The 15,162-nt window shown below is 28.6% G+C and overlaps 1 protein-coding gene across 1 annotated transcript; it reads left to right on the top strand.

Annotated features, from left to right (window-relative positions):
• Nucleotides 1-1,920: 1,920 nt before the first annotated feature.
• Nucleotides 1,921-15,019, top strand: LOC139088294 (estradiol 17-beta-dehydrogenase 2). The gene is made up of 6 exons (XM_070637450.1): nt 1,921-2,199; nt 13,332-13,575; nt 13,638-13,886; nt 13,978-14,066; nt 14,139-14,329; nt 14,398-15,019. The coding sequence occupies exons 2-6, from the start codon at nt 13,351-13,353 to the stop codon at nt 14,604-14,606; spliced, it is 963 nt and encodes a 320-aa protein (XP_070493551.1). The 5' UTR covers nt 1,921-2,199; nt 13,332-13,350; the 3' UTR covers nt 14,607-15,019.
• Nucleotides 15,020-15,162: the final 143 nt, after the last annotated feature.

Here is a 15,162-nt window from a genome sequence, read left to right as displayed (position 1 = left end):
TATTTAATTGCATGCCACTATCGTTTGAAATCATCTTGGTGAAAATTATTTATAATGCCTTTCTTTTGCCAAATTAATAAGGAAATCTCTACACTCGAGTGAATAATATTTATTATTTATTAGATGTAAAAATTAACGAAAAAGTGTGTAGTAGCACTCTTAAAATAAATATTTTTTATTTAAATATTAAAAATTCTACATTATGTAAATTTAATCAATTATGCAATCTAATGTTTCGACTTTCATCAAATCTATTCCAAGAGGCTGCTAGCTTTCTATAACTTTTTTTAAAATTTATTATGAAAACATATTTTATTATAAACTTTTTTAAGCGCAAACTAAGCCAAAACATAAAATATAACAAGTGTATTATGTATGAGCAGTTTTGCTTTCTATATGTCTATCAGATCTCTACAAAAACTATATAAACTGAGCGGAACACTGCGGAAAATTTCAATTTTTGCATTTAAAATAGGCAAAAATAGCCATCACGGTCTTGTCATGGCATCTCCATATTATTTAAACATTTTTCTGTCAATACAGCGATTTAGCAATTCCCTAAAGATTAAGATACGACACTCTGGTAAAACATATGCAAGCAATTGGCAATAATGATCATCATTATTAATATTAATATTTAAACGCTCGGAAATTTTTTTCGTTTAAATACTCTTGAGAATCATGCATAAAAAGGCAGTAAACTAAATGTACATGCTATTCAATGACCCATATAATTTTATATAAACACAAGTGACTTTTACAGCTTAACAATTTCATAGATCCAATATAGAAGAAGAATTGAGGCAGTCGCACCTAAAAAGAGAAAAATCAGAAATGTGGAACTTCTCTTTTAGCCTTTTTTAAATTGCCTATGTTCTTTATAAGAGAATCCAAATGTAAAATTAAAACACCTCAAAATATTCACATTGTTAACTGTAAATGTTAAATGTTTCTTGAATTGCCATTATTGTCAATTTCTCATTCAATTGCTAAAAACATTGATTGTAATTCAACAATACCGGTTTGGCTTAAGCTCTCAAGCTGCTTGTGCCAAAATCTTTTATAGAATTTTGTTTAGAAAAAAAATTGGGTTTCATTAACTTTATTTATCGATTTGAAGTCTTCAAAGATTTGTTGCTCATAACAAAATTATTGGACATACAAAATATTTCGATTTCTCCTTTTATGAATCAATAACATGAGAGAAAAGTTTGCAATTTCGTTTTGAAAATGGTTTTGAGGAAATAGAGATAGATAATTGAGAATTCCGTAAATGAATTATGTTGTATATTGGCGCTTCATCTGATACTAAGGCCTATCAAAAAAAAACAGCTTTTTTTCTCATAACAACAATAACTTATTATTAATTATCAATCAAGCAGAAAGTAGGAAGAGGCTATGAACTATTCTAGCGGTTTTGCAGATTCTTTAACTATATTGTGTAACGGATGATAAAGACATATTGCTATTCTTGAAAACTCGCATCTTAAAGATCAATCATGCTAAAAACTAACCACATTCCGTTGATCAACATTACAATATTGTAAGACAATAAAAGGAGAGAAGAAATTCGCATAGAGAAAAAAAGAAAGAATAAAATTGAATTAGATTCATTCCATTTGGTATGTAGAAAACCGGTTAGTGATTATCCATACAGCGACATAAAAATTAATCCCTTTCCAATTTCAATTCCATGCTCAATTTTATATGCGCTCAAACATTCATCGAATTTTAATGCTTTAAACCGAATGAGTATGCTTACATAGCACATAGCTTCATACAAAAAAAAAATAAAACTTGAAATATAAACATTTTCTTCTCTTGTCATGTCTTAAAGATATTTTTTTTACCACAACGAACGAAGAATGAGAAGCAACGAAACAAGCGAGCAATAAAGCGAAAAAAGCCAGTTTACCAAGTCTCTTAGTTTACTGTTGAAACTCGAATGAACAACATCGATCGTATATACTGCGCGTGTTTATCGTGTTTATGCAAAATATCTCACATTAAAGTTGTTAATTAGTTTGTGTATTTATGTTCGAAATATAAGCTCAAGGAGTGGAGAGAGAAATCTACTAAAATCAAAAATAATTACTCGATTTTTAAAAAAAAAATTAATTAATTCAAGGAAAAGATATAAAAAAGTTGAAATAAGAGGAAAAAAACTTTCCGTAGTTTTTAGTTTGAAATTTGAAAATGGTAAAAAGTGTGATTAATATGAGTAGTATGAAAATAAATTTTTACATGCATATTATGATGAAAGTGATTGAATGTATTTGCTATAAGAGGAAATTATGAGAAAAAAGTTAATGTGCTTGTCCATATCTTATTTCATTACGTTCGGATAAATTATCCTGGATTAAGAAAAAATCGTTTAAATAAGGATTAAAAACTACACACGATAAGGATTAAATACTGTACGGATTATCATTCTGTCAATTTATGAGATATTTTGACAATACAATAAGTATAAAAAGAATTTAAATATTATTTATATGTGTTACAGAGGATCTTCATTCTTTTTCTTCTGTAAATCACCTATACATCACCTAAGAAGGAGTGGTGATATTTAGCACACGATTCTTAAATATTCAAAAATTATTGTAGGATCGGTTTGAATTTTTGTAAATTTGTATAGCTTAACGTTTTTTATATATTTTTTAATAAAACTGTCAATCAACAAAAATTCTGCAGATTCAGCATTTTTCCAAAAGTATATTTAAAATAAATGATGCGTCATACGAAGGCAGTGGTGGACAACCTGTATGCCGTCAAAAATTCGTAGAAACGCCATGAACCATATAACGTGTGCGAATTCGGTCGTGGCTTACTACCAAAGTATGCCGCGAAAAATTAAAAGTTGCCCACCACTGTACGAAGTTATTCAAATTTTTAAATGTCTTCAACTTGTTTTATATTTTCTCACTTGTATGAAGACTTATTTTTGAATTTATCACACATCATACATGAGTAGAATATTAATACACCTCAAAGTTTGCTCATCACATGACGCGTTGGCTAACTAACTAAATATGTAAACTATATATTGTTACCGCAAAGTATATTGAATTTTATTTTTTTAAAAAATTTCTTTTTTACTAAATATCCAAAAGCATCTTCTTCGACTCTATTTTGCATCTTGTAAGCAATCATAATTTACATTCTCTTTTTTAAAAATTTGCCGATTTTGTACTCAGATATTAAAAATATCTTTCTTTGACTTTTTATTAGCTTATACGTTTATAAGTCGGACAAATCAACTAATTTCACCTTCGTGTGCTTAAAAGGAGATCGGTAAAAAGAGATATTAAAAAATAAATTTTTCGACTTTTATTATTGTACACAATGAATAAAGTAGCCTGTAGACAATCCATAGGACCATTGTTGAATACTTAATATGTTCAAACATATGAAAAGTAATAGAAAGAGAATTGAATTGTTTTTATAGGTCATAGTATAAGTAAAGCAATTTCAATAAGGCCTCTACTTCATTAATAATTATGCTCACACATTCCTTTATTACATACATTCATGCCTTTAAAAAATTTCTTGTTTCGTTTACTTTTCGAAACAAGTTTTGAAAATATTTTTAATGTTGTTTTTTCTCCAGCTTCAATGCACGTAAAACCCAGAAAAGCAATTGCATCTTATAAGATATTTATTGATAAAGAATACAGAAAATTCCTTTAATTATGCAATTATATAAAAATCTTCTTCCTTACGATGGATATGAGATTGAAAAATTTGTTAGCAATTTCAAGGTTTTCAACGAAATTTTTTCACATTCCATGCTGCTTGTATTCCGTAAATACCAAAGATATTTCATTTTTTGATATATAAAAACCAAAATCATAATATTGCGCAATTTTATAATGAAAATATTCGTAAAATAATGCTGAAAATGAGCAATTTGAGGAAAAGCTTATTCACGCAACGCCTTAAAATAAAAATTAACCCATTGAACGAAATAGACTCTGGGCGTGTAATAATATTAAAGAATTCAACAGCAGCTTGCAAGTGGCTTGATGTTTATCCTTCATAATATATGTTACATAAAAGATATGGTATTTAAAATATGCATTTATAATAGCATTCGAGTGACATCGTGCATTTTTATTTATAATCGTACGTAAACAATAAAATTTGTGTATGGATGAATAAATCAAAAAAGTCTATATGTTATCCATAAGTTTTATTTGGATATCAATCTATTGATTTCAATATGTATTGTCTGAGTGTTGACTTTTACTTTTGTTATTGCATAAATTATCATTAATTTAAGGCCTTGTAATTGATAAAAAGAAGAAAAAAAACTTGTTTGATACCAAGTTTAATGCAATTAACGCTTCTCGTTCGCATATTCCATGCAAGATAAAAATGAGAAAGGTCATTGAATATACATAAATGCTTATTGATAAGTGCTTATGTTTGAGATGTGTATATGTACATGCAATTACGAGATATATAGGAAGAAGAAGCGGAAAGTGGCTCGCCATCTTTCCTCGTTATTGCCATTTATAATCAGCATTACCTGTAATTTCAATGCTTGTTTTCACTACTTAAGTTCCAAATTCCAAACATTTTATTTTAACTGATTTTTTTTTTGGCACAGCCTATCATTATCGTACATTGAACTCTTAAATTTTATTAAGGCTAGTTTATTACATTTCGGAAGCTAATATGACCATAAATAGATAAATTTGAAATTGTTACACCATCAACTGATGTTAATTTTCGATAGAATTTCTTGATTTTATGGCTTTAAGCTTATCAAGACTATAGTTTTAAAAAGTTATGTAGCATTTACAGTAGACTTATGTATATTTAAAGTCATTTCCGAGTTTTTATTGAATTTCACCAGAATTAGATGTGGTTGTTTTATGCGCTATAAAAAAAATCAAGTTACGTGAGCATTAAACTTGCATTTCAATTGAACAACATTTTGACAATATTTTTGCTGCCGCCAAAGATTGACGAATGTTTTTAAAATGAAAAGAAAGAAGAAGAGAAAGAATTTAATGAACTGTACTTTTTCCCCATTATAGCCTTCTCACATTCATTCAATACACTTGTCGTTTTTTGTTGCCATAATAAAATGATTCGATGTGGCTTTTTTCTGTGGATTATTTTTTCGTCTTTCTTTTTTTTGACTGACAATGATAATGAACACTTTCAAGTCAATAGCACTTTTTCATAGTCATTGTGAATGAATGATCTCTATTGAATACGTGATACTTTTTCAATCGTCGTTGCACACAAGTACACTCCTATATATATGAATATAAATCTCTCAATAACTTTTGTTTTTCACGATATTTTGTTTTTGTGGACTGAATGATGCCTGATAAATTCGATATTCGTGATATATTAATAACGGTTCATTTCAGTATCTTCCTTCGTTGTTACGGCGCTAAAGTGATGCTTGTGTTGTATAAACGCGACATATATATTTTCTTTACACACATGATTGTTGACTTGTACAACTTAAGTTGAAAATTAACCTAAAAGACTGAATTCACTAAATAAATGACAAAAGATGGTCATATTATATTTTTTGATCATTATGAACAGGGTTGTTACAACATATTCTGTTTTACAGAATGTGTACACATATGTCACATATTTCATGTGTGACAGGGAAAAATGTGTGGATATGTGTGGATATGTGTGGATATCCACACATTTTTACCTGTGACATATTTTCAAAACACACCAGATTCTGCTTTTAACAACCCTGATTATGAATAATGGCGGTTTTTAAGTTAGAGGCATGTTAGAGGTTAGTTCAGGTACTTAAAAAATATATTACAGTGCTAATGATTAATAGCTTTTGGTAAAATATTGTTAGCAAAAATTTCATAAATTAATATCGTTTGAATAAAATCCTCATTTGATTAATTAAGATAATAGTTAAAAAAATTTTAAAATATAATAATTATTTAACATAAAAAAGAATATTCTAATTGGTCATTAATCTCAAATCTGTTGAAAACTATATGGTGCGCGCCAAACATTCCTTCTTCTTATATAGTTTTTATTTGTTCAAGCAATTAAGCAAGTTTTAATCGTAATTTGATTTTTTAATTGTCTAATTTATTAATTATATCTCGAATTGCTCATAGCGCCAAAAACTAAACTTGAAATAAATGATTGGACATAAAAATTGTTGACATCAATTGGAATTCGACCTTCAATACGAATATTGAATTCTTATTACTTTGTTAAATGGAAACCATAATTGATATTTTCGCATCTAATAAATGTGTATGGATGTATACAAGTTTATAACTTATAAAAATAGTAAATCGCAAATAAAAAATAAATTTATTTAATTTTAAATAATTTAACAATGGATATTATCGTTAATTGGCTGACTAACGTATTGATTTATTAATTATTTTATGGAGCTTAAAAGTTTCGGTTAATAACTGAATGCAAATTAATCAATTGCAATTAATTACTTGTATATGCATATATCATCGTATCCACACGAAAAAATTTCATTTTGCTTTCGTTTTTCTCTTATTTTATGCCACTGTACTTCCAAATCCACAAATTTAAAACTTCAACTTTTTTTTTGTTTTTATTAAAATGAAACTTTTTTGCTTAATGAAAAAGTCACGACGACAACAATTTAATGTGTAAGTGCTTTACTGTTGAGTGATTGCGTTTCATGCTGCAACAAGCTGGTAACTTTATTTTTCTATATAAATGTAAAAAGAGATAGACATGCAGCGAAATTTCATTTCTGTTTAAAATTGAAAGCCAATAGAGAAAATTACTTGAATAACATATAAAGCATAAAATATTCGGATAGTTGACGAGCTTCTGATACTTCTTCTTCTTCTTCTCTTGTATCAATTGGTTTCCATATTAGAAATTTTTTTGAGTAGGTAATTGCCACACGTCATCATTATTTGAAATTCATTTTCAATTACAAAGTGATGAATATTTTTAAATACATTTAAATAAAATCATATTAATTACGATTTTATATTAATACGTAGAAATAATAACAACATTAATAAGTCTTTTCAATGCTCAAAAAAGCGTGATGGGAAAAAATATAAAATGTGAAGAAAAAATCAAACACAAAAAGTAACGAAATTAAAAAGTGAGAAAAAAAATGTTAAATGCCACTCACAGAAGCTTAAAAAGCAACAATATTGGCATTCAACATATTAATAAAATCACTTTCAATCTCATCTAATTGCTCACAACAACGGATGGCTTAAACATTTCAAATTTAAGAAAATTTACACTCCTAAAAAACTGAAATTAAACAACATTGTTGGAGCATGATTCAGGATAGTAATAGTAACTTTAGTTACATGATACATTCAAACTGTTAGATCAAGCGTTCGATAAGAAATCCGAACTTATTTTGATAATCAAAAATTATTCATTTGTTGTTCATCAATTGTTTCGTGAGGGAATCCCAAATTGCTACTATTACAATAATTTAATAACATACATATAATAAAAACTTGGTTTTCAAATTAAGTATCATAATTTGCACAAACATATCATTTTAGTCATGTCATTATCAAATATTGCCAAGGTCTAGAGAGGATTTAATATTAATGAATTAACAATGGTAATTAATTACAATAATTTGAAAGTTTAGCATTCCATATTTAAGCAGACGCTAAGTCAATTTGATAAATATGCGTGATGATGAATCGTAAAAGCTTCATAATTTACCACAAATAACTTTTGAAATATAATGTGTGTACATTCATAGAGAAGAAATTTCGTCCGCACATTTCTTCTGTAAATTTTTGTCACTTTTTACTAAAAATTATTTGAATGAAATTAATAGCGCCATAAAATTGTAAGTGAAATTTTTCATAGTCTTTATTCCATTTCATGCCTTTTTTCTCAGATTTCAAGCAAGCTGATAAAAATCTGTGAATGGCTAGTTAAATGAAAATGTCCGGTCTTTTGTATCATTTCTTTATTATATTGTCATTATTTTCATAACTTTCATGGGGAGCCTCTTTATATGGCTAAATATAGCTTTTGAGTTTAAAATTTCCATCATCATTGAACCTTAAATTAAAAGTACATGTGTACTTCCATGCATCGAAAATATATCAAATTCATATGTGTGGTAAATAACCATCAATTTATTACATCAATATCAATTGCTCAATTTGTTGTCATATTATTAATGTCAAACATGAAACATTTGATTTCAACTCAATGATGGATGATTATATGATAGGCAATGGATTGAAAAGTCATATTTCCTATAAATAAACAAATTTATATACATTTTTTTGTGTATCATTAAACATTTAATTCAATTCAATTCAATTCAATTAACTTTATTAACCAGGCGGTTGTTTCATAGTGAAAAAAGTAAAGAAAAAAAATACAATATAAAGTTCAGTACATTTGCATATTAAAAAAAATAAAGGAGTAATTCATTTTGACTAATTCATGATAAAACCAAACTTTGGTGTACATAAGCTGGAATTCAAGATGTCCTCTGTTATATTGAACCTCAAGTTAGTGGATGCTGTTTCTGAAGATTCTCGTGATTTTGATCGTTGTGTCTGATCGACGACGATTGAAGGCCATGGTATGGAGATCAGTAACTCGTGGTCCTAAACGAGAAAAAATATCGTTTCTAGAGCCACGCGAGGAATTAACGTGTACATTAATAGTATCTGAGACTTCATTGATGCTAGGACTTTTTTTGCTAAGCCCTTTCTTGGCATTGAGAGCGACTGCTCGCTTTTATTGCAGAATAGCATGTCAATTCCGAGGATGCTTTTCCAGAGATCTTTATCATTATACGAGCTTCCACCAATTATGTCAAATTTCCTAGCCTGACAGTTGGGAATGAAGTGAATCGTATCAGAGCAGAATGATAATGCACCAAACAGGCTATTTAGTGTCTTAAGCAATAAGTCGTTCAGATTCTCTAATTTAGCTACAAATCTAATTGAGATTTCCGATCCAAATGAGTTATCGAGGTGAAAACTATGGATACCTCTAAGCGTTGGATCAATCTCAAATTCATATGTGTGGTAAATAACCATCAATTTATTACATCAATATCAATTGCTCAATTTGTTGTCATATTATTAATGTCAAACATGAAACATTTGATTTCAACTCAATGATGGATGATTATATGATAGGCAATGGATTGAAAAGTCATATTTCCTATAAATAAACAAATTTATATACATTTTTTTGTGTATCATTAAACATTTAAAGGAAATAAAATACGATTCCGATAAAGAAATGTGAGCGTAGCAAGAAATTATTATCATGCATTATGTAATCAACTTGCGGCGATTATGGGTGCATTTAGCGTAAACTTTTTTCCGACTGCACATAAATCAGCTAATTACTTGCCAACCACTTGTTTGTTGACTATACAAAAAAATTGTTTTCTTTTTAAATAGGAAAAACTTGCAATTGCAAAAAATTAAATGAATTGGTTAGGCAATAAAAACTTTGTTAATTTAAAGCAAAGTGATTCAGGAAAACAGCTAATTAGTTATGAAGATTCATCTCAACACAATATTTTGTTAGCGATAGGTCTGCTTACTTTCAAATGATTTTAATTCCATTACAAGAAAAGCTCATTAATCACTCTTACTTTCATATGTACATGACAGTACATGATATGATGTCATTTAATTTTTTATTTGCAACTTTGGAACGAAATTTAATTTTTTCCATAAAATTTTATTTCCCATAAAGAATTTTAAGTTTCTTTTAACAATGAAAAGCTTTTGAAACTTGGCGAATAAACTGACCTCAGTTCAGTAATACAATTGTTAAAATGTGCTAAAAAAATATTTAATTTTTATGGTACAAAGTTTGTACTGGTTTGTACATGTATGGAAATTATGTTAAACCTAACTTTATGAAAAGTTTTATAGCACAATTCCAAATAATTTCAAATTTCAATTTCTGAGTTAAAAGTTTGTTGAAAATATTCCATTAATTAACTCCTTAATTGCTTACATCATTTGGTCATTATAAAACTGCAGAGAAAATTGGAGTGTTAAGGTGGCTTGATATGTATTTTACAGCTTTCGAAAAATATTTACTTTGAAGTGCTTGTATGTGTGCTTCCACGCTATTATGATAAAGTTAAATTTTTAAGTAGGATGCGCTACAAAAATGCATTCGTTGGTGAAACGTAAGCATCGGTTTTCAATCAGAAACCTGCACAAGTATTAAATAAAATAATATTCAATTGAAGCCCAGAAAAGCAATCGTACTTAAAGACCAACGGCCAAATTGAAGGTGAAATCCAATATTAAGTTGAGGTTGAAATAAATACTGCATTATAATTTATTTAATAATTTCGTACTGCAAAATCGTTTGTTTTTTGCGAGGAAAATGTTCATAAGTATTTCCAAAGCATCATTAATTTGAAGTGAAAAGATATACAACTAACGAGGAATTAACTTTTTGCTAATATGATTTAACACTTGTTATGTATCAAAATATTTTTTCTCACACTTTAAAGCGAATCAATCTTTAATAATATCATGTCTTCAAATATTGAGAAATTTTGTCGCCGTTTCTGCAAAAAATCTCACAACAAGCAGCTAAAATATCGCCAATTCTTTTGTAATACTTATTTGGACAGTATCAAGTGTGATGAATCTGATCTTGTGATTTGCAAGCCAACATGTTTTCAATCTTTAACTATTTTACTTGATCAAAATCTTTCCAATTGAGTGACAGATAAATGAAAATATTGCGGAAAAAGTTCAATTTTGTAATTTAATTGAAAATCATTCAAGTGGCATTTACACTGTTAAAAAGAAAAACAAATAAATATTGAGCTGTCCATAATGGAACAAATGTTGTCTGTAATGCTATAGATCAAAAGCTTTTTTAACTGTTTCAGTCTTTGAATGAAATCAACATAAAGACCTAAATATTTTGTTTCTTTCAATTATGTTAAACGTTGAACCTCAAAGAATTATCTTTTATATTGTCATATATAAAGTAAATGAATAATTTATAGAGCGAAAACTTAAATATCTATTTTAAAATTTCTGAAGAAGAAGATTCTTTCGAGATATTTAAATTATTATTATTCCGAGATATTTATTCTGTGACTTTTGCAAATTAAAAGAAATGCAAAAATTTACACGAATGTTAGGTATTTATAAGAAATAAGGAATAGCGAGTAAAAAGATGACGTGAGAAAACGAGATAATCTGTTTCGCAACATCAGTTTCGTATTGATTATTTAAGGTTTAAACAATTAATTACATTTTGTACAAACTTTTTACTCATTAAAAAATTGTCGATGATTCCTAATAGTTAAATTCAATTATTAAATACCTATATCAAAAACATTAAATTCTGGTCATTTAAGTAAATTGAGATTTATAAATTAAACCATTGTTTGAAGATTTCCCGATCAGCTCAAGATTTTCATAGCAATCAAATGGCGGTCATATGGAATACAAGCATTTTTGTAGCAGATAACATGAAAAATTCCACTTGGACGCCAGATAACAGCCTCATGACTACCAAAAATAATTTGTGGCGATCGGGGTTTTTAAACTTTAATTACTTCCATAGATTGGATCTAAAATTCTATTTTATTCTATGATGGACGGCACTTTGGCGTTTCTTTACTTTTTGCTTTATTAGCACTAATTTACTCTTGGTAAATCTATTGAATTGGCATTTTTATTATATTGACGGACCTGATTTAAATTTGTTGTATTCGACAAGTTGTATTCAAATAGAAGAACAAGATTAATTAATTTAAATTCATATATTGATTTCCTAATAAATTATTTCTGGCACTGTGATTATTCCGAGCCAATAAAATATTTATTTACCATAAATCTGGATGACTTTTTCATTCTGATTTTTATGATTCTCTTAGAATAATTGCATAATAACAGACGGCAGAGTGACACAATTATATCAATAGCTTTTTTGTCCTATTGAATTTCTTTTTACGGGAACAGATTTTAAAGCAGTTACAACATCAGAATTGTCTAAAATTTATAAGACAGCTGCATAAATGATGAGATAAGATTGTCGTACTTGAATTTATATGAGGCAATGTACTTGAAAACATCAATTTTTAACCATCCGGATTTTTGAGGTCACTCGACTTGATACCTCACCTTTTAATACATGTTATTAAAATTAAAACAAATCATAATAACATAACATTAATTAAAAAACTTATTGCCAGATAATATCTGTTAATTTTATTCAAAAATGCTACAGTTTTTAACCCATAAGATACTCAAATTCCTTTAATTGATGGTCAGCTGAAATTTCCATTATCATCTATTCAAAATGATTAATCAATACCGAGGTCAAAGTAATGTAGTATTTCATTTCAAACAATAGATATGAAATACCTGGCTAAATTTAAAACACTTCTCACTTTTCTTTTTCTGCAATGCAAGCTTCAATTCATACGTTTTCTATTTGACTGAATGAGAAAAATGCTGAAGTTTTTATTGGCGTTATGAAAATATCTTTATTCCATATTTTAATTCAATTATTCACTACCGACTCAATGTCTGACTTCTCTTTTAATAACAATCCTTTTAAAAATTCGTGACCTGCACAAAATATTCATGAGAATTGAATTCAATAACTTCTAAGCACAGTCAATTGCAAGAAGAAGAACTACTTTGTTATATTTCAGCATCCAAATGAAAGAGACACTTGCCATACTTGTTTAAAAATGATGTGGAAATATCTTGATGAAAAGATCACTTCAGGACAATTGTTAGAAGCAAGTTGTTGGACAAAGCATAGCATTTAATTGAATCGCGAGTAATTCTATTCAATTTTAAGCTGTATAAATAAACAGTCAATACGACAATGTATGTATACTTAATATACATGAATAATACATAATTCCACTAAAATGCAGCTAAATAAAATTGAAGACAAGAATTGCTTCACGAATTCAGTTTCATTTTTAACCTGTTGCTGACATTGAAAGCGCGAAAATAGAATCATCATAAAAAGTCAAAAAAAAAAAATCGTAATTCCATTTGGTGTGCAAATCATGGTTCAGCGATTTTATGTAACAGCCGCATGTTTTCTTATTTCTTTTTCCGTACAATAATAAGCCACTCGTCGGAAGATATTATCGTGGAATAGTAATAATAATATTAAAAGTGATTGCATGAATGCATGAGATGGCTCGTGGCAAATACAAAACGCTTCAATCTATTTTTCTTTAAAATACATTCAACATTCCATCAAAACATGACTATAGTCGCAGCAAATACTGAGAAAAAATTTAATTAACAAAAATTTTATACCAGACAATGAATACCATTTTAATTATTTTACAGATGTAAAGCGGTTCTAATAATGGAAGTTCATACTGCATTAGTGCTAACCGTGCAACTGGTCGCTCTTTTCTCCATTGCTGGAGCTCTTTTGTTATACTTGCTATGCAAGGTTAAAGGATCACGAAATGTGACATTAGATCCACGTTGTGGATCGATATTAATTACATCTGCTGATACTGCTCTCGGTCTTCAGCTTTCTACTTATCTCGCTTCGAAAGGATGCCGTGTTTTTGCTGGAATGAAGGTAAAATTACACATTTATTTATGTCTGTAAATTTATATATCCCCGTTTAACTATCAATTTAGGATCCTGTCGATTCACTTCCCGCTAAATTATTAAAAGGATGGATGAAAGCACGTGAAAATGCATTAGATATGGAAATGGATTCCGTCATTGGTTCAATTGTGCCATTAAAAGTTGACGTCACAAAAGAAGATATTCTTAGAGAAGCAACTGAAAAAATGGGTGCACATTTGAATGCCAGTGAACGTGGAATTCTCGCAGTTGTCAACACAGCTGGAAGCATTTTTCGTGGTCGCATGGACTCACAAGAGGTTAAGTTGCTTACATTAATGAATCCATTGCGAAAATTATTAAATAATTTTTTTTTCTTCTCATTTTCTTTGTGTTTCATCAAATTATTAGATTCATGAATGGGAATGTATGTTTAAACAAAATGTGTTGGGTTGTTTGAGAGTAGCGCGTGCTTTCATTGGCTTATTGCGACCGACAAGGTGAAAACTTACTACTTTAAAGCTGTTGAAAATTTTAACTAACTTCAATTGCATTTTGCATTTTTTTTTCAGAGGTCGATTAATCTTCTTAGGTTCTGGCAGCAATGGAGATGGATTACTTGCATACACAGCTTCAAAAAATTCAGTTGAAGGAACAGCTTGCGCTCTACGGGATGAATTGAAACCTTATGGAGTCTCAGTTGTAACATTAGATAGCTCAGGTGTACCTGCTGAAGCGTTGTATAAGTCGCCAATTCCATTCAGTAAGATATTATTTTTAATGACATAAAAGTGATGATTCCTAATGACCAATTTGTCATTAATATTACAGCAATTTCTGATATTGAAGGAATTCCAACACAATACTCAGCAGAAGTCTTAACACATTCATCACTACAAGTCATCGAGAGGGCATTATTTGATCCAAGGCCGTACGATAGCTACTCACTGTCTGTGCCACAAAATAAATTTTATTGTAATCTTCCTTGTCGCTCGGAATTTGTTCGTTCCAAGAATAGTTCTTTTGTTCAAAAAGTTTAAGTGAAGTGCACGTTTTGATGAAGATGTTTTGTTTAAAAAAGCAAGCTAATAAGATAATGTTATTTGTTTAACAGTTTTCTTTAATAATACGATATGATGAGCTTAACTTCCATCTTTCATTACAATCATCATTCATTTTAAGTGCCTTCATTAAAGACTTTCTGTACGTCTTAAACGTATATGTACATAAAATTTATGTTTTTCAACACTCATATTTTTAGTTATGTCTAAAAAACTAAATTTCGTTGTCATAATTTCATAAGGAGAAGAAGAAAAAAGTAAGAAAAGTGGCATGGATGTGAATTTTTGATTTCTTTTGCGAATCATTTATCTGAGAAAAATAAATTGTTTTTCGACAAAATCGTCTAAAGTACCTTATATGATACTAATAAAAAGTCTTTTATAAAATTTGATTTAATAGGTTTTTAATCTATTTTGTATTGCTTCTTTTTTTTCAGTGCAATTGACAATATGAGCTTATTTCAAAAGTAGCCATAACTTGATATTCTGTAACTTGATAGAATGTTAAATTTTAAAAGAGAAAACAAACTTTTTT

Source organism: Chironomus tepperi, unplaced genomic scaffold, assembly GCF_022539635.2.
Source record: "Chironomus tepperi strain 1889 unplaced genomic scaffold, CSIRO-AGI_Ctep_v1 contig_161, whole genome shotgun sequence".
Lineage (NCBI taxonomy): Eukaryota > Metazoa > Arthropoda > Insecta > Diptera > Chironomidae > Chironomus > Chironomus tepperi.
This window is presented reverse-complemented; position numbering and strand designations above follow the sequence as displayed.